The following is a 15,652-nucleotide window of genomic DNA, read 5'->3' on the forward strand; positions in this document are numbered from 1 at the left end:
GGAAGTCAAGGGGAATACATTCCATGATTATTCTGTGCCAATTCATAAGTCCAGGGGGACCCTCAGCCACCCAGTTTACCAAAATATTTTTCCTTGCACAGAAAGAGAGAATAGAAAATAATCTCTTCCCGTGCAAATCCAGGGAGGGTAAGTTCGAAAAGCCCAAAAGGAGAGATACTGGATCCACTTTAATTTCCGTTCCTAAGATTTCTGTCAGAGTATTTGCTACTTTAGTCCAATATCTACGGATCTTATAACTGGTCCATAAGCAATGTACAAGAGTGCCCACCTCTATTTTACATTTGGGATACATTGGAGATGCTCCTGCCTTAAATTTTACCAATCGGTCCGGTGCTATATGGGCCCTATGAAGTATCTTCAACTGAATGGCCTGAGTTCTGTTGCAGATGGAGATTTTTCTGGCATTTTCCCAAATGTCATTCCACATTTCTGTAGAGATTTCCAGTCCCAAATCCTGATACCATGTTTTAAGCAGATTGTTCATATCTCTCGATACTTCATCATATAATAAATGATAAATAGTGCTGACCGAAGATATCCCCATTGGCCATAACACTCTACGTTCTCTATCTTATTTATAAAAACTGTCTAATAGCGTAGTCGTCTTCTGTATGTAACCTCGAATTTGGAAGTATCGAAAGAGATTACCATGAGGTAATCCAAATTTCTGACGCAGCTGTTCAAAAGACATCACGACCCCTTCTTTAAACATAAAAGGGGTCAGGAGATACCCCTGGATCTCCAGAGTTTGAAAGTGGCATCTGTAAGCCCCGTTTGAAACCCCCACGCTCCCACTATCAGAGCATAGGGGGATGTTTTATGTTAGTTGCCCTCATTTTGCTGCATTATATTCCAAGCTTTAATTGTATTTAGTATTATAGGGTTTTTACATTGATCAGTGATGATTTTCCTCTTGTCTGAAAACCAGAGGTTAATAAGTGCGAAGCCTCGATGTCCAGCCAGATTGATTGTGGGTCAGACAAGACCCAATCGGCTATGTAGCTTAATAGGGAACTTCCCAGATTTTAGGAAATATCAGTTAAATCCATTCCTCCCCTTGCCTGTGGAAGCTGTAGCTTCTTCAGCTTAATGAGGAGCTGTCTATAATTCCAGATAAAGGAACCCAGCCAGCCATAAATTTAGCTATATTATTGATATGGCTCAAGGTTTCTGGTCAAAGCTGACCCTCAAGTCTTGATGTGTGACATTGAAGATCAATGAGCAGGTTTGACTTGTTTGATTGAGGAGTTCCTTGACACTTATTGCGACAAAGTTCACTGTTCACCATTATATCATGTCTGAAATCAGGATTTTATCTGAGGAAACTATAATTTGCTGACTGTTGTTTAGATGGATGAATTTGTGGTTCCTTTTAGAAACTAAAGTATGTTTTAAGATTTGGTTTTGGAATCAGTTAAGGTTTGAAAATAATATCTCTAGAGTTACAAATGCAACAATTGCATTTTCATTGTAGTTTCATCAAAAATACTGGAACCTAATAAGTAAAAGCCTCTTAAAAAAAAGAGCAGGTGTTCCTGAAACACGAACCAATTATAATTTGTGACTCAGATGCATCCATACACATAAACAGAAGAGCTTTAAAAGACCAGCTGCATTATTATTTTCTCATGTTTCAGTCAAGCAGTCTGAACTATAGTAGATTTGATAGTGTCCTTCAGGATGAAAAATTAACACTTGACTTGCTGAAGGAGGAGGCACATAAAAACTTAGTCTCCCAAAAAGCATGTCATGAATTTTTAAGAAGGGAGAAAGTGAAGACTGCAGATGCTGAAGATCAGAGTCAAAAAGTGTGGCTCTGGAAAAGCACAGCTGGTCAGGCAGGATCCGAGGAGGAGGAAAGGCAATGTTTCGAGCAGAAGCTCTTCATCAGGAATGTGGGGGGGGCCCAAGGGGGCTGAGAGATAAATGGGAATGGGTGGGGCTGGTGGGGAGGTAGCTAGGAAGGTAGATGAAGGTGTGGGGGTGGTGGTGATAGGTCAGAAAGAAGAAGGACAGGTAGGACAGTTCAAGAGGGCGGTGCTGAATTGGAAGATTGCATGTGGGATAATGTGGGGGGAACGGGAGATGAGGAAACTGGTGAAATCAACATTGATTCCGTGTGGTTGGAGGGTACCAAGGCGGAGATGAAGTGCTCTTCCTCCAGTCATTGGGTGCCTAGGATTTGGCAGTAGACTTGCATGTCCTTGGCAGAGTGGGAGGGGGAGTTGAAGTGTTCGACCACGGGGCAGTGGGGTTGTTTGATGTGTGTGACCCGGAGATGTTCTCTGAAATGTTCTGCAAGTTAGCGTCCTGTATCCCCGGTGTAGTGGAGACGTAGCGAGAGCAACGGATACAGTAGATGAGGTATTTGGAGGTTCAGGAAAATCTCTGCCAGGTGTGGAAGGATCCTTTGGGACCTTGGATGGAGGTGAGAGGCGAGGTTTGAACACCTTATCTTCAGCCTTGGGACCCTCCAACCACACGGAATCAATGTCAATCTCACCAGTATCCTCATATCCCCTCCGCCCACCTTATCCCAGATCCAACCCTCCAACTCTGCACCACCCTCTTGAACTGTCCTACCTGTTCATGTTCCTTCGGTGGGGCAGGAACAGGCCGAGACGATGGGTCAGCCGGGGTAGTTAGGCTTGTGGATCTTGGGTAGAAGGTAGAACCGGGCGGTGCAGGATTCCCGAATATGAGGTTGGAAGCTGTGGTTGGGAGATCCCCTGAGGTAATGAGGTTGTGTATGGTTGGGAGGTGGTGATTTGGTGATGAGAGGTGCGGTCATGGTTGAGGGGGCTGTAAGAAGAGGTACGGTCAAGTTGGCATCTCGCTTCAGCGGTGTGAAGGTCAGTGTGCCAAACTAGCACTGCACACCCCCTTGTCCGTTGGTTTGGTGGTTTGGGTTGGAGTAGAGGGAGTGGAGTGCTGTGTGTTGAGGGTGAGAAATTGGAATGGGTGAGGGGGGGGTGGACCGGTTGAGGTGGTCAATGGTCACAGTGGCAGTTAGAAATAGAGATTGAGGGTGGGCAACAGACTGGCATGGAGTGTCCAGGTGGATGGGGTGTGTTGGAGGTGGGCGAAGGGGTCCTCGGAAGATGGGTGGGAATCTTGATGGAAAAAATAAAAAGTGATTCCTTATGAACGGCTTTTGCCCGAAACGTCGACTCTGCTGCTCCTCGGATGCTGTCTGACCTGCTGTGCTTTTTCAGCACCACACTCCCGACTCTAATCTCCAGCATCTGCAGTCCTCACTTTCTTCATGTTCCTTCCCACCTATCACCTCCAGTTCGACCGATCACCATCACCCCATACCTTCATCTACCTATCGCATTCCTAACTACTTCCCCCCCCCCCCCCCCCATTTCTCTCTCAGCCCCCTTGCAACCCCCTGCCCCATTTCTGATGCAGAGCTTATGTTTGAAACGTCAACTCTTCTCCTTAGATGCTGCCTGACTGGTTGTACTTTTTGACTGTGAATTTTTAAGAGTCAAATTGAATAATGAAGACAGGTAATTATGATCCTTTTCTAGCTTGTTTGCAGAGGAACAAACCAACAATTAGAAAAGCAATTAGTTAACCACGAAGGTGGAGATTTTCAGCTTAATTTGTTTGAAGAAACCCTTTTTGTTAGGCTTTGCTGAATTGCAAGAATAGATTCTAGCTGATGCCAAGTATAAGTGTAAGAAACCCTAAAAAAATTGTATCAGAGTATGTATATTTTGATCTAAAAAATGAACTGTCTTACTCTATTTTTCATGTTTTCAGAAAAAGTACTGCAAAATTAAACCTAATTGCATCACTTTTGCAGGTGCATGAATATAACTCTGAGAAGCTGAGTGCTATCTTTGTGATAATTTTGTATTAAAATATCAATTTTAAGTGAAATAACAAGACAAGCTTATCACTTTGTAAATAATTAGTGTGGCTGCAATTTTGGCCATCACAATATACAAAACTGAGATTTTTAACTGTTAAAAGGGTACAATAAATCACAAGCTTCCTGAAGAAGGGCTTATGCCCGAAACGTCGATTCTCCTGTTCCCTGGATGCTGCCTGACCTGCTGCGCTTTTCCAGCAACACATTTTCAGCTACAATAAATCACAGCCAAACTGATGCAGGGCTTAGTTTATGGAAACCAATTAAGTAAATAAATGATTTTATCACAAGAAAAGAGAAGACTCACAGGAGATATAATTATCGAAGAGTGTGGTGCTGGAAAAGCACAGTCGGTGAGGCAGCATCTGAGGAGCAAGAGATTTGATGTTTCGAGCATAAGCTCTTCATCAGGAATAGGGGTGCGGCCCAAGGGGGCTGAGAGATAAATGGGAAGGAGGTTGGGCGGAGGGTAGGGAAGGTAGCTGGAAATTCGATAGGTAAATGAAGGTTTGGGTGAAGGTGATAGGTTGGCGAGGATGGTGAAGTGGATAGGTGGGAAGGAAGATGGACCGGTAGACAAGAGGTCAGTGCTGAGTTGGAAGGTTGGATCCGGGATAAGGTGGGGGGAGGGAAATGGGGAAACTGGTGAAGTCCACACTGATCCCATGTGGTTGCAGGGTCCCAAAGCAGAAGATGAGGCATTCTTCCTCCAGGTGTTGGGTGGCTAGAGTTTGGCGGTAGAGGAGGCCCAGGACTACTATGTCCTTGGCAGAGTGGGAGGGGGTGTTGAAGTGTTTGGCCACATGGCAGTGGGGTTGTTTAGTGCCTGTGTCCCAGAGATGTTCTCTGAAATGTTCCATGAATTGGCGTCCTGTCTCCCCGATGTAGAGGAGACCACATCGAGAGCAATGGACACAGTAAATGATGTGTGTGGAAGTACAGGTAAATCTCTGTCGAATGTGGAAGGATCCTTTGATTGGATGGAGGTGATGGGGGAGGTATGGGCACAGGCTTTGCACTTCTTGTTGTGGCAGGGGAAGATGCCGGGAGTGGAGGGTGGGTTGGTTGGGAGGAAGGGGTGGCGTGGTGGGAATGGGCTCTTCAGAACACAGATAGGGTTGGGGAAAGAAATATACCCCTCCTGCTGTGGTCTGTTTGTAGGTGGCGGAAATTAGATTAGATTAGATTAGATTACTTACAGTGTGGAAACAGGCCCATCGGCCCAACAAGTCCACACCGACCCGCCGAAGCACAACCCACCCAGACCCATTCCCCTACATTTGCCCCTGCACCTAACACTACGGGCAATTTAGCATGGCCAATTCACCCGACCTGCACATTTTTGGACTGTGGGAGGAAACCGGAGCACCCGGAGGAAACCCACGCAGACACGGGGAGAATGTGCAAAATCCACACAGTCAGTCGCCTGAGTCGAGAATTGAACCCGGGTCTCTGGTGCTGTGAGGCAACAGTGAGGCAACAATGATGGAGGATGATATGATATATCTAGAGGATGGTGGGGTGGAAGGTGAGAACTGAGTGTTGGGGGGGGGGCGTTCTGTCCTTGTTGTGATTGAAGGGGTGGGGTTTAAGGGCAGAGGTGCAGGAAGTGGAGGAGATATGCTGGAGGACATTGTCGACCACGTGGGAGGGGAAATTGCAGTCTTTGAAGGAGGAGAAGGTCTTCTGGGATGTTCTGCGGTGGAATGGGTCCTCCTGGGAGCAGTTGCGGTGCAGGGCGGAAGAATTGGGAAAAAAGGATAGCGGTTTTACAGGAGGCAGGGTGGGAGGAGGTGTAATCCAGGTAGTTGTGGGAGTCTGTGGGTTTGAACTAGATGTCTGTGTTGATTCAGTCGCCGAAAATGGAGATTGAGAGGTCCAGGAAGGGGAGGGAGGTGTTGGGGAGGGAAGATGATCCAGGTGAACTTGAGGTTGGGGTGACAGGTGTTCATGCAGTTGATGAACTGTTCAACCTCCCTGTGGGAGCACAAGGTAGCGCCAATACAGTCATCGATGTAGCAGAGGAAAAGGCGGGGAGTGGTGCTGGTGTAGCTTTGGAAGATGGACTGTTCCACATTCCTGATAAAGAGGCAGGCATAGCTGGAGCCATGACCGTCTGTGCTTTTCCAGCACCACACTCTTCGACTTGATCCCCAGTCTCTGCAGTCCTCACTTTTTCCGAGGAGATATAATTGTCCTTTTAGGATTCTAAAGAAATCAGATCGGTGGACTTTGATTAAATTTTCACTTTGCCCAATAAGAGTATTGTTGTGATTGTAACAAGGTTAGCCAGGTGAACCTCATAGAATAAGAGTTCCCTGATTGGGGCTGTTTATCTGGTCCAATCAGAAAGCCCTGGCTGACAGATAAGTTCAGGAGTGTCATAAATCCTGTTCACTCTGAGAGCTGGTTCTGAGGGAGCTGCATCAGTGTCAGGGACTCTCCATGCGTAAATAAAGAGTGACCCAGTTACTCCTCTGTGGAGTTATTTCAAGTACAATGAGAGAACGGGGCTTCAGTTTGAAAGGGCATGAATGTAGAGCTAATCTGCAGAAGTATTGATTCAGTGAACTAATGGTAAATCTATAGAATATGCACTTTAGAAAGGCAGTGGAAATAGGTGACATTCATTTGAGATACTCTAAGTGAATAATTGGCAACATGAAATTCCTTAAGTTTCACATGCTTGAGAGGAAAAAGTTGATTTTGGATCCATGATTCCCAAAGTGTTCTGCCAATAAGGATTTTCTCACTTTATGTCTGGGCTTATTGGCAACTAATTAATAAGGATTGATTGTTATGGTTAGTTAACATAATTATTGTTGTACCATACATGCAACTACCTTAATGGTAGAAGGTGAACAACATTATACTTAGGTTTTCTTTAATGAACAACTCCTGTGTCCCTATTGTCACAATACAGGGATAGCAAGCCAAACCAAAATCACCCTCATTATCATTAGGTTTGCAATACTGTGAAACTAATTTACTCATTGACCCTCAAAATTTCCCAATTGCACCTAACCAGACATTATGAATTCTCCAGTGTTAAAACTTAAACAAAAATTAATAACTTATTACTAATAATGTGACTTTTGCAGGACAGGATAAACAATATGTAATTAATACTTATGATCTAGAACTTAATTTTCTTGATCAGAAGTTTCATTCTCACAGACAGACACAGTTAAAGGATAAGTCAAAGAAAATAAAAGAACTGAGAAAATAAAAGAACTCTAATTTGTCAGTTCAATAAACCAATCAATGGATGCTAGGCCTTCATGAAAAGCTTGGTCAATGGCTTGTTCATAGGTCTGTAGAACTGTGTATCTTGCTTGAATTCTGAAGTCACCAGTTAATACAAGCAGTTTCAGCAGACTCCTAGAAATGTTTTCTTATTTCTTTCAGACTGTTTAATGTCTGAGAAACAATTTGATAACTTGATAGAAATTTAGAGAGTAAATCATGGCAGTTTCTGGAAGCTTCCAAAAATAAATCACACTGCCTCCTGTTAAAACCCCATCAGAGCTGTTGTTTTCTTCTCTCAAGTCAACAATCTTTACGGTTGGGACATAGGTCTACGTACTTACCAGACAAAGGAGCAATGCTCCGAAAGCTTGTACTTTCAAATAAACCGTTGGAGTATAATCTGGTGTTGTTTGATTTTTAACTCTGTGATTGGCTGATTAGTACCATTCCTCCCTTGACCAGCTGCCAGCCCAGAGCATAGGAACAGTTTGGTGTTGATTCATCTACAGTGTCTTTAGAATAATAATAATTAAGGCCAATTCCCAATAGCAAATATTTGGCTTTGTTCACAACAAAAACAGAAATTGCTGGAAAATCTCAGCAGGACTGGCAGCATCGGTGGAGAGAAATCAAAGTTAATGTTTCAGGTCCAGTGACCCTTCTGAACAACTCAAAGATCTGTATATGTTCTCTTCTTTAAAGCAAGCTGCTCTTCAAAGTTCAAATCCTAACTTCCACATAGTTCCAAACCTCCAAAAATGAATAAAATAAAAGAAAAAATAGAGAGGGCCTCTACACTACAAGCTATTTATTTGTACGGTTGGTTCTGCCATTGTGCCTGTTTCTTCAACATGTTTGAAGCATTTAGACTATTATTTGTAGAACGTGAATTTTCCTTACCTGTATTGGTTATAATGTGATTCTGGTCTCACTAGTTTAAATAGTGCTGATATTACTTGATTTTCCTATAACACAGGAATGGAAATACCATTTTATAACAGAACAGACTACTATAAATTGTGCAAAGAGATCCAAGATGGCGGTGACTCAGCAAGTCTGAGTCTATAGTGCTCCTCCCAAGACCTAGGCAAAGTGGGCCACCCTGCTCCACCACACCCACCCTCCTCCACCACACTCATTAAGTTTTTACTTAATGTAATTAGTGGTTCAGTACTAAATTTAAACAGTTCAGTCTCCTGTAAAAATGACGAGGGGGAAAGGAGCCCGTAGCTCTCAGCAGGCAGGAGCCCCTCCCCCACCCTCCCCAGCTGCAGCAGAGGCATCCACATCCGTCCCGGGGGACTTACCTACGGTGGCGAGCCTCACGGAAATAATCTCTAAACTTGATGCGAAGATCGATGCTTTCATTGAAGAGTCCCGAAGTTGATGGAATTCATTCTCGGCCGCGCTACAAAAGCACGGCCGAGACATCGAAGAAATTGAGTACTGAGTCGGAGGGGCGGAGCTAAAGGCCGCAACCTCCGAGGCCATTGCCGAATCGGCTGTGGATTGGGTCCGGACTCTCGAGCAAAGTCCGGACCTTAGAGAATCACATTGACTACCTCGATTCTCGAGGTCGTCGAAGAAATATTCGTTTACTGGGCCTTCCCGAACGGGAAGAAGAAGGCCAGCTTACAAGGTTCCTTGAACAGTGGCTTCCACAGCTTTTAGATCTGGAGGCTGGATCAGGCCAGGTAAGGGTGGAATGGGCTTACTGGGTTGCAATACGTGGGCCCGGATCGAACCAGCGCCCCCGCCCTGTCCTGTTCCGGCTGCAGAGCTATAAGGTGAGGGAGATGCTCTTGGAAGTCTCCAGGAATCTTGGGAAAGATCCCCAAGCCATGACTTATAAAGGATCCAAGATTATGTTATTTCAGGACTTTTCCCCAGCTCTGGTCTGAAAGAGGAAGGCATTTGATGAAGCAAAGAAACATTTAAGGGATTTAAACATTCAATACTCCTTGCGCTACCCAGCTATACTACGCTTCAGCCATGAAAGGTCCGTGTATAACTTCGGATCACCAGAGAAGGCCAAGGAACTTTTGGACTCTCTTAGATAAATTATAAGAGTTAATTGATGTTGTCTTGCCCTACCCCCACCCCGGTTTACCCCCCTTTTATTTCCTTTCATTATCTTACTGTTTAACATTATCTCCGGGGGGGGTGGGAAGAAGGGTTTATTTATTCATTCTTTACTTAGTGAATTTATGTTCATATATGGTATTAACATTACCAAATATATCCAGGTATTGGTGTGGGTGGGGGGTGGGTGGGGGATAGGGTACTCACTCTTAGTTCTAGTTCAGTAGTATACTTGAATTTTCTTTATCCTATCGTGGGGTGCCTGGGTCAAGGGTGGGGCACTGGTTGGGAGAGGTTATGATGGGTTTTTTGGAAAGGAAGTGATGCCCCCTGGGAATAAGGGGGAAGATCTCTGTTTAAATATGTTTTATACTTTTTTTATTATTTAGAAATAGTTTTTTATTATATTGATCTAAATGTATTAAAGAGCTTTTATTTTTGTGAATTTTATATGCTCTCTGCTCGGGATGTTTTGGATAGGGTTCCTTCTCCCGGGGGGTCTCGGACTTGCCCGGTGATTATGGATGATCGGTCGATTAAATGGTGCGCCTGGAATGTCACTGGGAGTAATTCACCAATCAAAAGGAGGAGAATATTATCAAACCTCAAGAAAGAGAGGATTGATATAGCTCTCCTATAGGAGACACATTTATTGGATAAAGAACACCTGAAATTACGACAGGGAAGAGATTGTTTTCCATTCTCTCTTTCTGTGCAGGGAAAAATATTTTGGTAAACTGGGTGGCTGTGGGCCCTCATGGACTTTCGAGTTGGCACAGAATAATTATGGAATATACTCCCCCGACTTCCTTACAAATATAGTGCACCAGGAGAAAAACCAAATTATTCCATAAAAAAATGGCAGCCTTTCTTGAATTACACAAATACAGATATCTCGGTCATCCTACAAGGGCCTTTATTTAATTGAGAGGGTGAACCTGGCTGGTCCGGGGCCCCCGGGAGAGGAATCCCGCATGATTACGGGTTTTGTTGTGATCTGATGTTAACACATTCCAAGCATGTATATCACTGCTCAATTTATGTGTTATCCGTTGGGTTTTTTTTTGTCTGGAATAATGTAAGAATTTTAATCATACACTCTGGTTAGTTGTAAGTTAGATGAGTAATTAGTTGAGTTTTGTCTTTTTTTTTCTCTTGGTATTTCTTTTTTCTTGTTTAATAGACTTTGGTTATCATTTATTTAAGATTTAACTGTATATCAATATTTATATTTGGGTTTTTTTTTAGTTTTCTTTTGTAAACTTGTAAAAACATGTTAAATTTTCAATAAAAATATCTTTAAAAAAATTGTGCAAAAAACAAGATCCTTAAATGCAGTTTTTTTTTTACTAAACCTGTTCTGAACCATTATGACACAACTCTGAACTAGATGGGACTTGAACCCAGGCCTTCTGATCCAGAGTTAGGACACTACCACTGCACCACAAGAGTTCTAGATCTATGCCGCATCTTCTGACGCATTGTCTAATGTGTAGTAAATATTAGCACAGACACTGGGGAGAACTGTTGTTGTCTTTGATAAATGCACTATGTAATCTTAAATTTGAGCTAAGCAGGTAGACCATGCCTGATCTTGAGATCCTGTCTAAAAGCTGATCTTTAAAATGACCTCCACAATCTGACAGGTGAGGATAATCCTCACTGCAGGAGTTCACTCTTTCTTTTCCATGTATGGATCAAGGTGGTGACATCTGGAGCGGACTTTGCAAAACCCCAGCTGAATGTGGATATGCAAATATCTCCTGTTGAAATGACACCTTGTCACATTGCTAAGGATTGATGGTAGACTGAAGGAATGATAATTGGCTGCATTGTTTTTGTTTTGCTTATTATGGACCAGACATATTTGGGCAGTTTTCACTTTCACAGCTGTGTAAAATAATATGTCACTTGCTTTGCTGCTGTCTACCAAAGCTGCGATTTAGTAATCATTTCTTGTGAAATAAGCACTTAAAAGATACAAAAACAGTTTGTAAAACTGTAGTTGGTTGCCAGTTTAGTTCATTTTGCTGTTGTTTGTGCTTCTCAAAGAGTTTGAAGTTTGACTGCTGTTATTAGAATATGATTTACTTTAAACACAATCATGACGTTATGTAAGGGTATCAATAAAGATATTATCAAAGTGGAAAGCAACTCCATGGAAATATAAAATTTGAAAGAAGAATTTCAATGAAAGAATATAATATTGTTTATTTCAACATGATACTAAAGTCCTTTTGCTATTGCAAGGATGGCAAATTATGTTCTGATGATTTGAAGGTCACTGTATTGTTCTATCCTTAACCATTTTGTAAGTTGCTCTGCAGACAGTACTTGGTTAATTTCTTGCCTACCTATATATTTTAACCCACAACCATCCAGCATATGCCATTCGTTGATTGAATCCGTGAGCAATCATCTTGTTAATACTACTGTTGAACTGACCACTAAGTGATATGCAGGAGTACCTGGCATGAGTTTTAGTTCATCTATTTCTTTTTTTCCCTACTCATGTCCCTACCATCTAGTAAACATATCTCCTGATGGCCAAGCTGAATTTAATGAACCAACCCATGTGGGAATTATTGATACTAATTTTTGAACTATTGTACTAAATTTTGTATATTTCTCTCAAACATAAATACTCCACCAGATATAGATGTGATGGATGTAGATTCTCAGAAATGTTTTTTTTTAATCTTGTGCCAGATTTACAAAACACACTATTCTTTATAAAACTCATGTAGGGTCATTTACAATTGCATCAAAATAAGCAGTTAGAAACTGCACTTGCAGCTTTTACAGCTTGCAAGTGGTGATTAAGCTTTCATAGGCACCTGAACAATAAAAATCACGGCTTGGGTCAAAACTAAATTAAGTTCTTCGTGGAGCTTTGGATTATCTTTATGATTGACTGATTGACTATAGAATATTTACAACCATAGGACTACAATCATGTTTTGAACATTGGCAGTTTTAAAATTATTTTAACTGGAATCAAATGATATATGAAGTACCTACATTATCAGTGTCAAGTGATTGCAGCCAGTTCTTTTGCAATCAGCCCCCTAAATAGCTATATTATTAATTTTTAGGTCAGCTGGCATTTTGGGGTTCTGAACACCATCTGATCCCCGTGCATGCCAGAAGTGTGAATTTTATTGTATTTTGTTACTACTTTCAATATTCTGTACCTTTTTCTTCAATTTTACCCTTTCAAAATGTTCCTGAGAGAAAGCTGAACATGGCGATACTTAGCATGAGACATCTTGTTAAAATTATTGGATAAGAAAAATTGTTATTCAGGCTTTTAAACTATAATCGAAAGCTAATAAACTTCAGATTTCACAAACTCTCATATCATTGTGACTTTGTGAAGTTTTATTCCCACCAATTATTTAGCATGCTTTCACTATAGTTTTAACAGATTTAATTTAGTTGAATACTTGTGATGAGATTGTGTTCCTGCTGGAAATAAGTAATGCCCATTAATTCTGATTGTTTGACATTTTATCAGATATGTTATTGGCACAGATAAACAGAGAAACCCAAAGTATGGCGGAATTCCAGGGAATGGGCAACGGTCAGCATGTCACACTGTGCCTAACTGAAGCTGTAGCAGTAACAGGTAAATATCTACAAGTATTAATCTTTGTATTACAGTTTTAGAATTGTAATTTGTTTTTTCTTTTGAAGATTTTCAGGTTGAGGTTAACACCAGTGATGTGGAAGAACAGAAGGCAAATTGCACAAGACAATATGGCATTTTTTAAAGTAATTAATCTAGCAACACAATGGCTTACTGTGTAACCAAAAAGTACTGAATGATGTAGATGATTTCCACCAGTTTAAATACATTTGACTTAGTTTCCCTATTTTTGTGTGCAGTCTATAAAGCAGTGGCTAGGATTTTGCCAGGCGAATGGAGGTCTTGCCCACTGGTCTGAGAACTGTTGAGAACTCCTTGTTAGTTCCATGGTGAGGTCTGAAGGAATCAAGTGTAACTCAGATATTTAATCCCGAGCATACAATGGCCTGTTTTTGAGATTGACATCTCCATCTGCCAAGAGCTTGTGGCCAGTCAACTCCACTTATCTCTTGCACCAGCAGGAGTGGTGGCTGCTAGCACCACTGTACCTGCCTGACATCCAGAATTACAGAGGGAACACGGGTCACAGGTGAATGAGGGTGAAGTAGAATTCATGGAAGTGTAGGATCGGAGGCAAAAGCAGAAGTGTGGCCATCCGTGCTCTCTTCCCTACCTGATGCTAGCTCCCATCATTCAAAATAGCATTCTTGGGCGTGAGAGATCTCTCTCTTTCCTCTTTTCATCTGCCCCTTCCCTTCAAAGCCCAATAGGTTTTACTGGGAGGCATTCTGAGACCTATACAGCCTCTACTTAATCCCACAGCCAACTCTAAATTGCGGTTGACTCAGAGATAATGGGTATCATTTGGCATTCTGCCACTGATGGCCAAAAACCTGTCAGTCCCTTCACCCTCTGATTTAATCAAGGGCGGTTTTTCTGCTACCAGAAGACTGATGTGAAACTTTTGCCATGATTAAGGGGAGGATTAATTGCCATGGTTTCTTAGCTATAGCTTCGTAAAATCCAGCGCAATATTTGGACCAATCTAATGATTTGCAGTGGGTTGTAGAGTTTTTTTTTCAAGTGTAATATTGAATCAGCTGCCTGGGCAATTTTTTTCTCATTCATTCATGGGATGTTGCATTGCTGATTAACACCAGTTTTTATTGGCCATCCCTATTGGTGCTTGATAAATTGATAGTGAGCTGTGTTCCTGAATTACTGCAGTCCTTGGGTACAAGGTCCTTGGAGGCTGTTAGGGAGTTTTGGGACTTTGTTCCTTCGCTGTCACTGGGTCAGTGATACAATTCGAAGTGAAGATGGCATGTGGCTTGGAGGAGAACTTTCACATGGTTATGTTCCCATCTGTATGCTGTCTTTGTCGTTCTGGTTGATGGAGATTGCAGATTTGGCAGTTACTTTGAAGGAGCCTTGGTGAGCTACTGTAGTGCACCTTATAGATGGTACACACTGCTGCTACTGTGTGTCAGTGGTGAAAGGAGTGAATGTTGAAGGTTTGGATGCCAAACAAAAAGGCTGCCTTGTCTTGGAAGGTTGGGTGATATTGGAACTGTACTTATCAGACACTCTTGTGGCTTGTAGATAGTGGACAGGTAGTGGGCAAACAGGAGGTGAGTTATTAGCTGCAGAATTTCTAACTTCTGATTTGGTCTTTATAGCTATAGTATTTGCATACATGTCTCGTCCAGTTCAGTTTCTGGTCACTGGTAACCTCCATTATGTTGATAATGTGGGTGATTTAGCAAGGGTATTGCCACTGAATGTAAAGGGGAGCTGGTTAGGTTTTCTTGTTTTACATGGTCGTTGCCAGGCAGTGATGTGAATATTACTTGCTAGTTGTTAATCCTACTCTGATATTGTACAGGTCTTCCTTTGCATGGGCATTGACTGCTTCAGTATGTGAAGAATGTGCCACCGTGTGGGCGGCACGGTGGCACAGTGGTTAGCACTGCTGCCTCACAGTGCCGGAGACCCGGGTTCAATTCCCGCCTCAGGCGACTGACTGTGTGGAGTTTGCACGTTCTCCCCGTATCTGAGTGGGTTTCCTCCGGGTGCTCCGGTTTCCTCCCACAGTCCAAAGATGTGCAGGTCAGGTGAATTGGCCATGCTAAATTGCCTGTAGTGTTAGGTAAGGGGTAAATGTAGGGGTATGGGTGGGTTTCGCTTCGGCGGGTCGGTGTGGACTTGTTGGGCCGAAGGGCCTGTTTCCACACTGTAATATATAATCTAATCTAATTGTGTACAGCGCTGAACATTGTGCAATTGTCAGAAAATATCCACATTTCTGACCTTATGATAAGGAAGATTATTGATGAAGACATGAAGATCTTTGGCATGACTGAGGAACTTGAGAAATGGCCTTGGACTGAGATGATTGACCTGTAACAAGCACAACCATTTTCTTGTGATAGTTATGATTACAACCAGTGGATTACACCTAATTCACATTGATCAGTTTTGCTAGGGTTCCTTGATGCCATCCTTGATGCCATACTTGAGCAAATGCTGCTTTGATGTCAAGGCCAGTCACTCTCACCTCACCATTGCTCATTTGTCCAATTTTGGGCCACACTGTCATGAGAGCTAGATAGCCTTGGTAGAACCTAAAATTTGTACAGTAAGAGGGTTGTCTTTTGCAAATGCCACTTGACAACACTCTTGACTGCCTCTTCCATTACTTTGCCCATAATTGAAATTAGACTTACAGGGCAGTAATTGGCTTGGTTGAAATTTTCCTGCTTTTTGTGAGCAGGGTGTACCTAGGCATGTTTCCATATTGTTAGATAGATGCTAGTGTTGCAGCTGTA

The 15,652-nt window shown here is 42.4% G+C and overlaps 1 protein-coding gene across 6 annotated transcripts in view; it reads left to right on the plus strand.

The window, feature by feature from the left end:
• The window catches only part of LOC122557816 (zinc finger protein 143-like), a 98,707-nt gene that overhangs the window by 10,364 nt on the left and 72,691 nt on the right, over positions 1 to 15,652 (plus strand). For 3 of the 6 annotated variants that reach the window (XM_043705895.2, XM_043705897.2, XM_043705899.2), the window contains exon 2: positions 12,753 to 12,863. In XM_043705895.2, coding sequence (XP_043561830.1) covers positions 12,753 to 12,863 — 111 coding nt within the window. The other 3 variants (XM_043705900.2, XM_087996559.1, XM_043705891.2) reach the window with 2 other exon arrangements.

Source organism: Chiloscyllium plagiosum, unplaced genomic scaffold (assembly GCF_037043375.1).
Source record: "Chiloscyllium plagiosum isolate Xiang-an unplaced genomic scaffold, Cpla_swu_hap1 HiC_scaffold_18, whole genome shotgun sequence".
NCBI classification, from domain to species: Eukaryota; Metazoa; Chordata; class Chondrichthyes; order Orectolobiformes; family Hemiscylliidae; genus Chiloscyllium; species Chiloscyllium plagiosum.